Here is a 17,332-nt window from a genome sequence, read left to right as displayed (position 1 = left end):
GTCAGATCATTCCACAAAAGCTTCACTTATATAAGTAACACAAAGTTGACAAATCTAACTCTATTATTTTTTCAAATATTTATAAATTTAATTTTTGTATTTGCATGTCAGCTACCCAAACCTGCTAAGTCATTCCATAAAAACTTTGAGACTATCTCTGACTAATAATTGGACACATGACTTCCCAGTTTTATGAGTCTAGCTTTATTATTTTTCCGAATATATAGAATCTTTGATCGAACCCGTCTTTGACACAAAAGAAACAACTTGTGAAAATTTGGTCGTATTTGCTTTATTCGAAAGTGCGTATAAAAATGTATACTTTGTAAAATAGAAATCTGAAACGATCAACGTGTAACTGATATTTAAGTATACTAATAAATCTTCGTAGACTGGCAGAAAATATTGCGTGAAATAATGAGGATAATTTATATGGAACTATTACATAGTGTACTTATTACTATTATACGAATTAACATGTCATGTTGATATAGGCTATTAATATAGGCATCCTTCACAATGCGAGATTGTTTCACCAACAATAATAAACTGAGATTGAAATTAAATGGCTGTTCCAAAATTTTGTCACGATAAAATTATGTTTTGGTGGATCTAAAATAAATTTGTTCAACGTATATTTCAATAATCAGAATAGAACAATTATAGGTTATTTGTATTTAATGAATAGGGGTTAGTTGATTCTGTTCTTAAAATTATTTTATTACCGACCGTATTGTGTATACAATAGGTAGGTTATGTGATGGCAACAAATTTTATATATCGAGTTTTCGGTGGGAATGCACTTCTCCATAGTGGGGAAGTGTAAATAAACTATTTTTAGCAACCTGTTGGTCTGTCTGTGTGTGCACGCGTGTATCTCAAGTTCGGCTGAACGGATTTTGATGAAATTTTATATGTAAGTTTATTTCCATCATGGAACGAATTGATCAACTTTTGGGATATATCAGGCCTCGGGAACTGCACTTTTTAGCGGGCCTGTTTTACACTTTCGAACATTTTGAAGAAAATATTCAACCGATTTACTTGAAATTTCATATATAAGTTCAGTTAGACTGTCCGCGAAACCTTCTAACTTTTGGAAAAAATCAGGTGTCAACAACTGGACGTTTACTACGGGCCAAATATGCATTTTTGCGTATATAAAGAGAAATAAATAAATTTTTTGGAAAGATCAGGGCTCGAAAACTGATCTGCGGGCCGATTTTACATATTTCATCATATCTACGGAACGAATTGATGGAATTTCTTGAAATTTGATACTTAAGTTCTGGTTGTTACCGAAACTAACTGGCGAGCATTTCAGTGAATTCGGGTAGTACAATGCGAAACTCTACTAAGAGCCAAATTTACATTTTTCTAGTTATGTTAACTATAAGCTTATTAATGTCCTAAAAATTGGAAAGAAGTATTTAACAGACATTTTTATAATATTCTGTAACACTTTCACTTAACTAGACAATACACATTGGGGTCGGTTATGTGCTGACCACATCAGATTTTTTTAATTAGGTGTGTTATTCTACACATTCAGTATTTGAAAATAAATTCTAAAATAATGAAGTCATCCAATCGTATATTTAAAAATTTTTGTTTTTATTTTGCATTGATGCGTTCACTTAGTTATCAATTTATAATAATCTAATTTTGAAAATTAAATTTAAATAAATTGTACTATTGAAAATAATATTTAAATTGTTAATAGTAATTTAAAAGTAAATTTTTCTGTTTTTCTCATAAAAAACATTCAATTAATTAAAGTATAAATTCGATTATATTATTTCAGTTTCCTATTCAATCAAAACGACATCATTATCAGAGTAGTTCGAACATAGCAGATAATTTACGACTTCATTATGTTACGCAAAGGATTTTGGCTTCAATATTACCAGCCAGAGATAGAAATATCGAAGAAGATGTACTACTACAAGGACCTCATATGGAAGGTCAACTTCAAGATGAATATGAAAAAGAAGTGATATTGATGCTAGAACAAAAACACGGAAAGGTAAATTATCGAAATTTTACCATATCTTAACAATCACTTGTTGTTTGGTTAACTTTGAAAAATCAGAAATTTGTTATTATTACTTATTATTCTTAAATCAAAATTCCTAATTTAGAAAATTCCAGTACTGCGTTGGTAACATAATACTTAAATTTATGATGTTTGGGTAATGACGATTATGAATGCGGGACTGATCTCAATTATTACATAAATCTGTGACATATTGGGGAGTTCCCATTATAACTTTACGTATGCTGTGAATCCAAGAAGATTACAAAAAAACATTATAATATACCTATCCCTATAATCTAATTCTGTAAAAATTCTGTTTTTCATGTTTATTAGTTTTATAAAAATTTTCTTTTTATTTTTTATGTTTTGTTATCATTCCATCTAGAATTACCGTGTTTTTGATCTGGAGTCATGTATTTCAGTAATAACTTTGGAAAGAATTTGTGAACTCTGTAAACGTATCGATAAATGGTTGGGAAGCGGTCAAGAAAAGGTCGTTGTGCTGCAAGACAGGTACGTAACATAGACGTTTATATAGACGTTTTTAATAATTTTTAATAATTTGGGTAACATTTTTGTATAATAAAATACTCAAGGATACTTTGCTTTATTTCTGGTAGAAGGTTTTTTTAGAAGTAAAATGAATTTAATTTCCAACTTTGGCAACAAATCATACGATACTAAATTTTTTAAAGTCCTCAAAAAAATTTTTTTTTGATAATTCACATTACAAATTTAATTGTTATACAGTATGTGATGCATGATCATAAGCCGAATTTTTTATAGACTCTACTGGGACTTTGTACTAGAGCATTGCAATGAGCACAGCGTGCATTAAAAGAAAGTCGCGTTGGTTAAGCAGACAGGTCTAGAAATACAGACAAACGCGTTTACTTTTGTTAACCTTACTAATTTGAAAAGTTTTTGTATACATGTACCTATCTTTAAAAAATTATTTTCATCAAAATTTAAACAAATCAGTATACAATTGAAAAGGATCTGATCGTTTGCATTTGTTCTGCGCGCAACCATTACATTCGCCTGCGTTAATTATTATCAATATTCAAATAAATACTTTAAGTGTCCAGTAAATATTTTTTAAGCATAGAATTTTAAATTACATAATTCAAAAGTTGTTGCATATCAATATTAAACGAAATCGCATGTAAATACTTTTAGAAATTTAAATCAGTGAGAAATTGAATTTAATTATTAAAATTAGATGACCTCGCACTAGCTGAATCAAATCTTATTATTTTCTTTTCCCTTATTTTCCTCCCAACGCACTGATTCTTCTCGCATATACAAGGATACTAGACAGGTTCTTTCAGACAGGACAGAGGATGAGGGAGGCAAGCAACAAGTTTTTTCTTCCGACGATCTCAGCCTAATCGTCTAGATGGTTCAAGTAGCTTTCATAACAACAATAACTTGGTCCAATTAACTGGCTTTGGAAATAGTATGACAAGGACTGTGAAATAACTTTCTATGTACTATCAAAATGTTCGTGGACTAAGGACTAAAACTAACACCGTTCTGTTTAACTCTTCTCTTCTTGACTGTGATATTTATGTTCTAACGGAAACTTGATTGTCCCCCTCCATCAATAATCTTGAATTATTCAACTCTTCATTTTCTGTTTTTAGAAAGGACCGACATGTGCTTCTCTTGCAGGGACACACACCAAAGGGAGGCAGGGTATTAAGCGCCGTTAAAAACTCGTTATCAGCTAGTATTATTGACATTCAAGTCTCCGATAATCTTGAAGTCATCGTAGTTAAAATTGAGCTGAATTCCAAAACGCTTTTCTTAGTCAATTGCTATATACCGCCTAACTCAAGTAATAAGTTATATGCAAAATTTTCTTCGGCAATTGATTATTTATGCAATTCTTTTAACCCTGAGGATGAGGTTTTTGTTTTTGGAGATTTTAATCTCCCCAAAATTATGTGGGTGACTCATGATGAGTAACCATTTTTGATTTCAATTGACTTCTAGTGAGTTGGAGTTGTCTTTTATAGATACCTTTCATTTAAATAATTTGCAACAAATATCCTCAATAACAAACCATCAATGGAGGCAACTGGATCTAGTCTTTACTTCCAATTGGTATAAATGTTTACCTATAACTGTCTCGGATCCGTTGGTTAACGTTGATATCTATCATCCTCCGATATCTTTCTCTTATTGCATTGACGACCAAACATTTATTGACGAGCCCCTTTTCTATCGTTTTGATTTTAAAAGGGCGAATTTCGCATTGCTAAATGATTTCTTTTCTACTTACAACTTCTCTTCAGTATTTAACTTTATTGATATTGAGTCTATGACGGGTAAGTTTTACGAAATCATTTTTGCTGCATTTGAATTGTTTATTCCAGTGTTGAAAACTAAAGATACTGGCTCTGGCCTTCCATGGTTTTCACAAGAGTTGAGGGTAGTTCGCAACAAAAAGAATGAGCTGTGGCGCAAATATCTCTCCACTAAAGACGATTTAAATTAGCAGCAAAAGAACGTTACGACTACTATATCTATAAAACTTCTGATAACTTAATACGTAATCCCAAAGTCTTGGATTATGTTTATGGAAGTTCATAAACCATAAGAGGAAAAGTGATAGTTATCCAACCTTCTTGAAATTCGAAGGGAATACAAGTAATAATTCCCAAACTATTTCCGAATTTTTTCGTAACTTTTTCGTCGAATCTCTTTTTCATCTTTTCAATTAGATGTTGACGACTTTCGGCACATTGATAACTATCCTAAAACTACCTTTACAAATTTTGCCACGAACTGTTTTGCGGTTGAAAAATATCTTTCTAATTTGAATTCTAGTCCTTCTCCTGGACCGGATGGAGGTACTGAGATTATTTTAAGCAGATGCTGCTTTTCTCTGGCGCCCATCTTAATCTTAATTTTTAATAAGTTTTATTCTTCGGGTACTTTCCCGTCTGTGTGGAAGGAAGCTTTCATTAGGCCAATCCATAAGAAAAACAATAAAAATGACGTGTCAAACTATCGTCCTATATCTAAATTGTCGGCAATTCCTAAGGTTTTTGAGTTGATGGTATTTGACAATATTTATTTCCATTGAATGCCATTCATTAGTGCGCGTCAGCATGGCTTCTTGGAAAAGAAATCCACGGTGATTAATCTAGTCGAAGCCACAACAGTTTTCTGAAATAATATGGAAAATGGGTATCAGACGGACGTAATTTACACAGACTTTAGCGAAGCCTTTGACATACTACCACATGAAATTATTATTTTAAAATTGAAACTCTTGGGATTCCCTGACAACTTCTTAGCACGGATAAAGTTATATCTCTCTGCAGGACTTACAGAGTCCTCCTTCGTTCAGCTATTTCCTCGCCTCTTTCATCTAATTCTAGTGTACCAGGGCAGTAACTTAGGTCCACTGCTGTTCACAATTTTAATTAATGATGTTGCTTCCATGCTTACGCACAGTAAGGTATTAATATATGGTGATGACATGAAAATTTTCAATAAAATAAGCTCTGCAAATGATGCGATGTATCTTCAGAATGATCTTAACCGCTTCTACGGGTGGTGCTAAAGTAATAACCTAAAAATCAATGTAAGTAAATGTGCATAAATTTGCTATTCTAGGCAAAAACGGCCATTTTTTACAAACTATACTTTGAATGGCCAAGCTCTTAGTCGAGTTGATTCAATAATGGGCCTTGGTGTTTGCTTCGATAGCAAGTCAAAGGAGTTTAATGATCCTTATGTCTTAAAATCGCTCTAAACATGCCTGGTCCGTCCTCATCTTGAATATGCTTCACAAGTATGGTCACCCTATTACGATATACATATTAATAGGATTGAGTCTATTCAAAAAAATTTTTTGAGGCTCGCACTGCGCCTTCTTCCTTGGGAAGACTTTTCCATCATTCTTCCACCTTACGAGTTCAGACTCAAACTAACTGACCTAGCCACACTGGGTAAAAGACGTGACGTCGCGGATTTGTTATTCATTTTTCAGCTTATGAAAACAGACTTAATCTCTCCCGACATTTTAAATAAAATTGTGATTAACTCCAACCCTAGGTCTCATTCCCCTGATCTTTCCATGGTTTCTTTGCATAGGACCAATTATGGGAAACATGAACCTGTCAGCAGAATGCTGCGTTTATGCAACAAACACAAACACAGATTTGACTTTTCACTGAAGAAAGACACGATGAAAAAGCTTTTATTTACTTATAACCCTTTTCTTTATTTTAACAAATTCTTGTTTTATTTTTTCATTGTTTATATTCATTTTTAATGGTGTATTATTACTAATAAGTTTTATTATGTATAATTTTTAAATTTAATTTTTAAGTCGAAAATTTGTTCTGTCTGAAAAATATGTATCTGTATATGCATTCGTTAATTTCAAGTTATGTAAAATGTTTGACCTAAACATAAATGTTTGACTTAAACACAAAACAATTATTTTTTTTAACAAAACAGCCAGAGCTCAAATATTCGCTCAATGTATAAATACAGAGTATTCACTTCGTAAAAGTTCTGTTTTCGAGCTTTGATAGTCTCGAATTACTCTTGAATTGCTGAATTTATATTTTTACTGAACTAGTTTCAATAATTAAAGTTGTAATACGAGTTTTGAAAAGAATTTGCTAATTATTTCTCTGTATATGAGCAGAAATATAAATTTGACCTGCATAGTAAAAATTCATTAGCTGACACTTTATTTCTTTTAAAAGTTAGATGATATGTTTGTATTTATATATAAAATTTCAGAAAAATCAGTTGATAAGTAGTAAAGATCCAGTTCTAGAGATCTGATATAATCAAAAATTTGATCAAACCATTCTAAAGTAAATTAAGAAAGTAAGACATAAATGTTCGTGAAAATCGATTCAGTCGAACTTGAGATACAGGCGTATAGAGACAAACAGACAGACTAGCAGATAGACATCTATTTAAAAATAGTTTATTTTGCTTCTTCAAAATGGAGAAAAGATTTTCCGCCGAAAACTGGTTATGTGAAATTTGGCGCTATCATATAACTTCCCATATTGAACGCAACGCGGTCATTAAAAAATGTAGAAACTTAAATTCTGATTTTCAGTATGTAGACTTGTAATTAAATGCACAACGGTTTTATTTTTTATAATTAAAAAAAATTGTTAAAATTAAATAACTAAGCATTGTATCTGAATTGTTTTACAAAGTAATTTTTTTTTGCAATTGTTTTTTACAAAACTCGTCTAAAAGTTAACCCGTATAACATTTTCCTCTATCTCTCATAGTTTTGCCAGTAAAACGTGTTAAATGTGTTCAAAAAACATGTGAAAAATGCATTTTAGGACATAATCTAATGTTAAATGGTTCTGAAGTTTTAAAGAAGCATTTATTTATATACCGGGAAAGACCGGTAACTTTTTTCAACAGGCTGTGACTCGAAAACGAGTATATAGCTTTGAAATTTTTGTGAGTTCTTAAATCATATCAACAAAGAGATTTTATTTTTTCAATTTCTTCTGTTAATTAAAACAATTTCGTGGGTAACACTCATTATTTTTTGATATAGTTGCTTTTAATATTGACTCTGGTTAGTCAATATTAAATTGACTCTGGTTAGTCAATATTAAAAGCAACTTTTTTAAAATAGAAGCATGGAAAACATTGCAATATTTTATGCATTTGCACTGTTTAAGAATAACTCACCAAAGTTTCTCCTTATAGGAAATATCTACATTATTGTTTTTTACTTTTATGTATTTTTAGAGATAATAGACAACGACTGGGTGCAACTATTGCAGCATATCTTGAATATTTAGACATATGTGCATCTAGTTTTTCAACGACGTCAAGAACTAATAGTAGTCGAACTAGTCAAGATCAGGCAAATCGAGAGTCAAGAACATCGACAAATGAAGATTTGCGGGCTCAAAATGCCATTATTAAAAATTGGCTTGATTTAGATATTTTCTCAATGAAAAAATTTTTGGAAGATTTTATCGGTCCACTTCGAATTCCATCCCATAGACGTTATATACAATATTTTTCTGGTTTGTTATCGACTAGAGTCAAAATGAACTCATCAGCATTAAATTTAAAATGTATATCAATTGAATCTCCACCATCTTGGTTGCAATACAACGTATTGTCTTCGGAAAGTGAATGGAATAGTTTCATAAAAATTTATGAAGGTTTACGTTGCGTATACACATCGGATATTCATATTATTCCAATAACAACAAGACAATTTTTATATCAAATTGGTAACTTACAACTACGTGGTGATATTCTTATTAGGTGCTATCAAATTATACCAGCTAGTGCAATATGTAACAATAATGAAAACCTTATGTATAATGGTGGGCTGGAGAGTAATGAATGCCGCGAATTACTGTTTTCGTTGCAATTTCATACATGTGCAATGGATTCGAAAGAAGTTGTTTTCAGAAAAGAAGATTTAGATTATGCTTGGTGTGGTAAGTTGTTTAATGTTAAATTAAAACAAGTAAAAACGTTTCAGTCGGTATAAACCGATTGAATTATACCCTGCACCTTTGTATAGCAATTACTTAAACCTGTGAAACCATTCTATAGAAACTGCACGGATATATCTGACCTATAACTGGACGCACAACTGCCAAGTTTCATGAGTCTAACTTTATTATTTTTCCAGATATTTCAAATAAGCTTTTGGTCTTGTATGGACTCAAACCTGTCAAGCATTTCAACCAAAACTTCAAAAATATATCTGATCTATAACTGGACACATAACTGCCAAGTTTCATGAATCTGACTTTATTATTTTGCCGATTATAAAAAATTTGCTTTTGGAGTTGAATGGCAGCCAGCCGAACCGGTGCAGCTATCCCATTAAACTTTTTAGAGCATGTGTAAAATATAATTGGACACATGTATACAAAACTTTATATTTACAACTTTATTAGTTTTTGAAATATTTAAAATAAACTCCTTGAGTTGTATGGCAGCTGCCCGAACCCGTTGTCCGAATTAGCCCACTTACAATAGGGTTCGTCTTTGGCACAAAACAAATAACTTGTGAAAGTTCGGTGTCGATTGCATTATGTTTTTGAGTTATCGTGCGATCGGACGGACGGACGGACATGTCTAAATCAACGCAGAATTTTACGCTGAGCAAGAATATATATATATGTCCATACCGCAGATGACTCCTTCACGAAGTGCAGGGTATAAAAATAACGATGTATGTATGCACATATATATACACATTTGTATTTTTAAATTGAAATAAAAATTATTTACTTTTAATTTGCAAATTTCAGATCATCGTTTCCCAAAGGATTGTAAAGTAACTTTTCTTTTTAACCGTGGCGTTGGTAGCGAAAACAATTATTTGTTTCAAAGCCCATTGATTAGAACAGAACCAGCCAATGTTTTAGCAAAGGCAGATAGCATTGAGGATTTTGATCTGAGTAAGTTTTTTTTTTAAGCATATTTGAGCTGAACACGATAGAGAATCTAAAAGTTTTTTTATTTATGTACAATTATATAATTTTTGCTTATACATAAATAGTACTCGTAAAAATATTAAATCGTTTACTTCGAAAATGTATCTTGCGTTTCCTACCTCACTTTGAAACATTAGGGATAATTTCACTTGTAATAACTACGTTGCTTAAAAGAAGTATAAGGATTTTTAAATTTTTATCTCTAACAGTCCTTATCGTCCTTCAAAGACTTTTTGGTTGAAGTTTTACAGTAAGATTTTCTTGTCTCATCATAGGCTATGTCTTCACAAAGTATAAAGTCATTATCTAGAAGCACCTAATCATAAAAATCATTACACTTATCGCTTGAATTGCTTTTTACACAATACGACAATATCTTATTACGACAATAGAACGTGTATTACTTGTTTTAAGCATGTATTCCTAAATGTATGCAATAAAAATTTACATATTAAAACTTGCCGAAACAAAAATGTTTACCCTGACAGTATGCAATAGTTTTTGTGATTTAAAATGAGTTTACACTACCTCATCATAACAAATCATAATTTAAAAATTGTAATAAGAAAATCAAATTATTGCTTCAAAACTATTTAAAACTTGAAGTAAGTGATGTTGAAAATTTTTTAATTTAGATATTTTTTAACTTCTATTTTGATTTAGATGCATAGAATAATAACCAATACTTTATTCAAATACAATATTCATTATAGAATTATATTTTAAAAATACAGTGTCTACAACTCGAAAATCTCCTTACCTCGAAAACGTGTGAAAAAATTATTTTATAACTCGAAATAAAATTCAGTTCCCATAAAAGTAAAAATCTCTTTAACTCGAAAAATTTCAAAAAATTTTGCAAAAAATATATCATATTTTTAATTAAAACTGAAAGTACGTTACTAATGCAGTTAAAGATTTTTTTTCGTTAATAGTACATAAATATGTACCCAAAAAACATTTTATATTATACATGAATGTTAATTCATGTTAAGACGTTATCATATAAATACGCTTGTTTAAAAATTTTATGAAGAGTTTTTTAAGAAATGTTATTTTACAATTAAAATATATTCAGATTTTTTTTCTCTTAGAGTCGAAATCTCATTGTCGAAATATAGCATTGGTTAGAAAGTCAAAAATGGTTAAAGTTTTTTTTACAGATTAGGTGCCGAATCTCAAGGATTTCTGAAGTACAGGGATTTTAACCAATTTTGACGAAATTTGTTCAGGGGTATAAAGACAACTTCGTGCTCAAAAAATTTGTTTTATAAGTTATATAAGCATAAAAAAAGTTTTTTTTGCTTATAACTTACAAAACAAGGCAGGGGCTTCTAAAATAGGGTAACCAGCAGGTTTTTATTAAAAAACAAACTTTTTAATTTTTCTTAAACTTTTAAGAAAACTTTTTTATTTTAGAAAAAAATTATTTTCAAAAATATTTCAAAGCTGAAACTTTTAAAATTTTTTTATCTTCAATTCCTAAAATTAGAATTTACACGGGGATTATTTTTATTTTATTTTTACTTAATTATTAAAATATTGAAATATCGACTTTGACTTTAATTTGTTAATAAAGAGTATTTTCATTAAATTTAAGGTTCGAGAAATAAATCACAGTAACTAATTCTGTTCATTAAATAGATTTTTAAATAGATTTTAAGTATTTAAGCGAGAAAAACTGATGAATATGTATGTATGTATTTCAAACTGTCAAGAACTTTTCTAACGTACTTTTTCTGAAGTAAAAATTTCTTTATTTTAATTTTCAAGTGACACTCAATAGACAGCCAGATATTACATTATTATTATTGTCTTAAACACATAATATGTATTTAATTTATTTTGGAATACAAATATAATACAACGTAATTTCGAAAAAAGTTGAGAATTAACATATTTTGTATTTGGCCCTTCAATTGAAAATGAAAAAATAGTGTAATAGCCGTAGGGTTAATGCTAATAATAACAAGATAAAACGTTTCAGTCGGTATAAACCGAACGAATTATATCTTGCACCTTAGCAATCTGAGTTTAAAATTTTTTTTATATAATATAGTACTAAGTATTATATAGTATATTATATAGTATATTATACTTTATATATAGTATATTAGTATATTATACTTTGTTAGTTTTTGAAATATTTAAACACATCTCTTTGAGTTGTATGGGAGCTACCCGAACCCTTCGTCCAAATTGGTTCAATAACAATAGCAGCCGTCAATTGCACAAAAGAAGCAACTTGTGAAAGGTGCAGGGTATAAAAATCACTAAATAATAGCATACATTTTTTAAAATGAAGTAGAACTTAAAAATTATCGTTATATTTAATTTTCTAAAAAAAATCAATTGAAATTACGTAAAATATCTATACGTGTGTATGTATGTATATCACGTTTTTAAGATTCCATCAAGCCAGTTGCCTTACGAATCATAAACAAGCAATAATCAATCATTTGTTTTTCTTTAAATAAAATCAAAATTTCACAAACATTAGAATAAGTATTTTTAGACAATTTTGTAATCATTATTTATTTTGGTTTATGCATACATACATATAAATTTTTGAATCTACTAGTTTCTCTTTTTCGCTCGCTGCCCTTTCATTTAAGACGAATTTTATACATTTATTTCTTTATTTTACGCAAAAACAAAATTAAATTCTTTATATTTTCTAAGTTAAAATTTTAATATGTATGCATCTTGATGAAAAAAAGACTCCGCACGCAATATTTTTGTATTTGCTTAAATTGCGTTCTACGTCACTTGCAAAACAAAACACGTATTTTTTCTTCTGTTTAATAAAATATTTTTGCTTCTTTGTTGTCTATGAAAGAAAATTTTTTCGTTCCTCAAAAAATCGTATTTATGTACATACATACGTACATATGTATGTATGTTTGTAAGAAAAAATCCAATATGATAACATTTCTTCTTATCGAATTTGTTATAATAAATATTAAAAATAATTCTAAATTTTAAAATTTCTTTATGTAAAAGAAAGATCGCTACTTCAATTTTTTACATTTTACTTACATAAAATATGTGAACACAATATTTGTGTTATTTATAAAGAAAAGTTTAAAATTAGATGGGAACATTTATGATAATAAAACACTTACAAAACCCTTTAAATGGATTATGAAATACATATATAACAATAGAAATACTGTCATAGAAATCATAATTTTGAAGTAATTTAATGTTATTTGTTGTATTTATAAATATGCATATCTAAATAATTTAAATTCATTGTCAATAGTAAATATTCAATAAAATTAAAAAAATTCATAATTAATTGAATTACTACAATATTCAATATATGTAACATAAACATTATATGGGTCAGTATGAAATGATCATTGCGTAAATGTAAAAATAATAATATGTATGTATTTATTAGTTTAGGGAAATTGTGCTGTCAAAAACATTATTTATATGAAATTTTTTAAAAATGATAAAATACTTACACAAAAATTGAAAGTATCCTAAAATTAGAAGAACAGAATTAATAGCGTAGTCTCATTTTGGACACATACATATGCACAACTGTTTTAATAAAAAAAGTTCTTTTATCTTTCTTTCTGTTGTTTTATTTCTTAAAATTCAGTAAAACAAACAATATTTTAAAATTATTATCTAGTTCATTCATTCAGTCGGTTTTTCAACGTGTTGGAATGTAGAAAAAACCTTTCGATAGTTGTTAATAAACGGTTGGAATATTGCTAAATTTGTACATACATATTTTTTTAAAAAATGAAGTAAAAGTAATTTTAAACATTTTCCTAAATTTTTTAATACTTTCAAATTCGTTAAAATTTAGTTTAATTTGGATGAAAACATTTTTTTAAAAGCACAAAAAATACAATTGTCATAAAAGTAGAACCGCTTTATAATATTCTCAAAAAATAAAAATAAAAACTAAAATTATTGAAGTCTGAAATTATTTTGAAATTTTATTTCTATTTTGAATAACAAGCAAGAATGCTTAATTAAATACATAAAATATAGTATATAAACGAATGCATTAAATCGAGAAATAGAAATTAATTGCTGAATTTAAGAAATTTTAAAACTTGAATTTTTCATTTTAGCAAAAGAAAATATGTATATGTAGTTTATATATACATATTTAAGAAAAATATATGTAGTTGTGTAATATTTTAGCTGAGTGAACAAAGATTATGGTGTATAAAATACAAAATTCAACAAAAATACTTTAACTTATATAATTTACAAATATGTACATACATACATATGTAAATTTTAATGTGATGTGATATTAGTGATTAAAATTTCATTTTTAATAATTTTGTCGTACGTTTTATAAAAGAAAGGGAGTGCCTAATTAACAAATAATGTTTGAGATTTAAAAGTGATATTTTTATTTTAAAAATAACAGTATTTTATTTAAATATAAGAACTTATTCCGATTAATAATATTCGGATTGACAGGAACGCATTATTTAATTTTGACAAGGGGTTCACATATGTATATATATGTATGTACTAAAATATTTTATGTAAGTAATTAAAAAATAAGTGGAGAAATAAAATTATTAAATAAATTTTAATTTATTATTAAAAATAATAAATTGAAATATTAACAAGTAAAAACGTTTCAGTCGGTATAAGCCGATTGAATAATACTCCGCACTTTGACAAACTGAGTTTAAAAACTTGTTTTTGAAATATTTAGCAATATCTTCAATTTCCAAATGGTAATTACTTGACTCTGTCAAACCACTCAATAGAAACTTGAATCTAGCCTTAATAATTGAAACGAGTTTGATGAATCTAGCCTTAATATTTTTCCAAATATTTAAAAATTTCTTTTGGAGTTGAATGACAGCTACTCAAACCTGTCAAGTCATTCCGCCAAAACTTCAGAAATATATCTGATCTGAAATCCGACACACGACAGCCGAGTTTGATGAATCTAGCTTTGTTATTTTTCCAAATATTCAAAATTAACTTTCGGAGTTGTGTGGCAGCTACCCGAACTTGGCAAGTAATTTCACCAAAACTTCACGATTATATCCGACCTAAAATTGTACACACGCTTGTCGAATTTCATAAATCTACCTTTATATTTTTTCCAAATATTTAAAATTAACTATCGAAGTTGTATGGCAGCTACCCGAACTAGTGCATTTCATGCATTCAACTAATGGATGAACATAAACATAATTGGACACAGCCTTACAAAATTTGATATAAATACCTTTATTAGTTTTTGAAATACTTAAAAAACATCTGTGAGTTGTATGGCAGCTAGCCGAACCCGTTGTCCGAATTAGTCGAATTACAATAGCAGTTGTAGTTTTTACGTTTTTCGTGCAATCGGGTGGACGAACGCATATGTCTAAATCAACGCAGAATTTTACGATAAGCATATGTCAATACCGGAGACGACTCCTTCAAGTGGTTACAAACTCCATACCAAAGTGAATATACCCTTCACGAAGTGCAAGGATTGCACGAAAACTAGGATTGCTTTAACAAAATATACTCATACATTAACCAATAAATTTACATGAACAATTTAAATTTTAGGCATATTTAACTAAAAGCCTGCAAAAGTATTTCATCTTCCACTTTAGCATTAGTATATGATCATGTATCTTATTTCGGCTTGTGTAATGTGTAGTTATATAATATTCATATAAAGTATAGTCGTAACAGAAATTTTAAAAGGATTGCTAAGTATGTGTACATTATATGTATTTCTAATTCAACAACAAAGAAACTTTAGTACTAATTTATTTTACATTCATATAAACTTCGTCTGAAGAAACGACGTTAATGTTTATTATACCGTTCTGTGACACGATATTTTTTTCGTTGTGGCAATTGGAAACGCAAATTTTATCTTTTCTTGTTCCTTTTTTCCTAATTTTTTAATGATTCCTACTTCAAAAATTGTTCTCTTATAAAAGACATCTTTAACATTGTACAGTACTTTAATGACTTATTAAATGGATTATAGAGAAACGAAAAGGTGATTCCAGATAATGACTTCATTTTATCCTTCAATAGAGGGACCCTCCAAACTAAAATTTATGAAATTTTTATAAGCTTGTATATCTTTAATGTGAAATAATAGTTGTTATTACATCAAAAAAACGTTTTTAATATATTACTTTTTTTATTCGTTTGAGTTTCTTTTTTTCCGTACCGCCAAGCATCTGTAAAACCTTGAGTTCTATAAATCGGAGCATAACTTATCTATCATGGTTTTGCTAATATTTTACTCGTTTATATTCCCCGAAAATGAAAATCAGGAAAAGTCATAAAAGAGTTTTTTTAACAAAAAAATTTAATTTAATTTTTATTTCATATAAATTACTTTGAAATTTTTATTTTACTTTTTTTCATGAACCAGAAAAGGTGTTTTCTTTCTTATTCTTGGAAAATTTTGTTTTTCAAATTTTCCCTTTTTCAACAAGAAAATTAAAGTTTAAGTCAATACAAACTTAAAACAAGGATTTGTAAACAAAAAATCTGATGTCGTCAGCACATAACCGAACGCATTGTGTATTGTCTAGTTAAGTGAAAGTGTTATGGAATATTATAAAAGTGTCTGTTAAATAGTTCTTTCCAATTTTTAGGACACTAGCAAGCTTATAGTTAATATACCTAGAAAAATGTAAATTTGTCTCTTATTAGAGTTCCGCTTTGTGCCACCCAAATTCCCTGAAAAGCTCGCCAGTTATTTTCGGTAACAACCAGAACTCAAATTTCAAGAAATTCCAAAAATTCGTTCCGCAGATATAATGAAAAATGTAAAACCGGTCAGCAAATCAGTTTTCGAGCCCTGATCTTTCCAAAAAATTTATATGTTATTTATATGAGGTTTTCAATAGGATTCTTGAGGGAATCTTGTTGAGAATTTAAGCCTTACCGTGCTTACTAACCGGCGATACTAATGTTAATATATTTGAAAATAATGCTTCTAAGTTAAAATATTTAAACATTCTCTCTTCTTTTAATTATGAGCATCGACATAATTTAATTACAAGACCATCAAGTTCTACCTGCATCGATTATGTGTTCTGTAATGAATCAAAATTAAAAACAAATATTGCTGCAATAGAAATCAACACAAGTGATCACAATTTACTGTTAGTTTTATTAAATAAAAATATAAATATTACTCAGTCTTCTAATATAATTAAGAATGACCTTGATTTTTCTTCGATTAAAGTTGCTATAAACTCGTCTTTAACATTGGATAGGTATAGTGGATTGAATTGGACATAGACTGGTTTTTGACATAAAAAATATTATTAACTCCAATTCTAAGTCTTTTGAAATTTCTGATATTGATGGAAAAAATGCATTAGTTCCTTGGCTAAATAATTCTTTGAAAGGCTTAGTTCAAGAAAAAAAATAGATTAGGAAAAAAATTGAAGCGTAATCCGAATAATACAAATTTGCGTGATAATTTCTTAAGAATAAACAAAATTGTTAATAAATCAATAAAAATGTCGAAACGGAATTATTATAGTTATCGGTTAGGCTCATTTGGATTCGATCAAAAAAAAATTTGGTCGTTTCTTAATGATATTACTGGGAGAGAAAAAAGGGTAGTAACAAATTGTATTGTTAAGAGTGATAATACTAAAATATATGATAATTGTTTAATTGCTGAGGAATTTAATAATTATTTTGCTCACATAGGCGAAACTATTTCTGCTTCGTTTAATTGTATACCGGGTGGTAATTTAAATTTAAGTAATTTAAATTTTTTTGGCACTCTAAACTTAAATTTTAATAATTTCCAATTTTCCGATGTTGGTGAATTAGA

At 28.7% G+C, this 17,332-nt stretch overlaps 1 protein-coding gene across 7 annotated transcripts in view; it reads left to right on the top strand.

Moving 5' to 3' along the window:
* Nucleotides 1–17,332, top strand: part of LOC129619164 (tensin-1) — a 142,810-nt gene that overhangs the window by 76,753 nt on the left and 48,725 nt on the right. For all 7 annotated transcript variants that reach the window (XM_055534269.1, XM_055534267.1, XM_055534268.1 and 4 more), the window contains exons 3-6: nucleotides 1,805–2,026; nucleotides 2,424–2,551; nucleotides 7,799–8,508; nucleotides 9,334–9,483. In XM_055534269.1, the coding sequence (XP_055390244.1) occupies nucleotides 1,805–2,026; nucleotides 2,424–2,551; nucleotides 7,799–8,508; nucleotides 9,334–9,483 (1,210 nt within the window). The remainder of the gene's footprint in view (nucleotides 1–1,804; nucleotides 2,027–2,423; nucleotides 2,552–7,798; nucleotides 8,509–9,333; nucleotides 9,484–17,332) is intronic.

The sequence above is a fragment of the Condylostylus longicornis genome, unplaced genomic scaffold, assembly GCF_029603195.1.
Source record: "Condylostylus longicornis isolate FDR11 unplaced genomic scaffold, ASM2960319v2 ptg000010l, whole genome shotgun sequence".
In the NCBI taxonomy this organism is placed as follows: domain Eukaryota; kingdom Metazoa; phylum Arthropoda; class Insecta; order Diptera; family Dolichopodidae; genus Condylostylus; species Condylostylus longicornis.
Note: the sequence above shows the minus strand (reverse complement) of the source record. Positions and strands in the feature narration are given on the sequence as shown.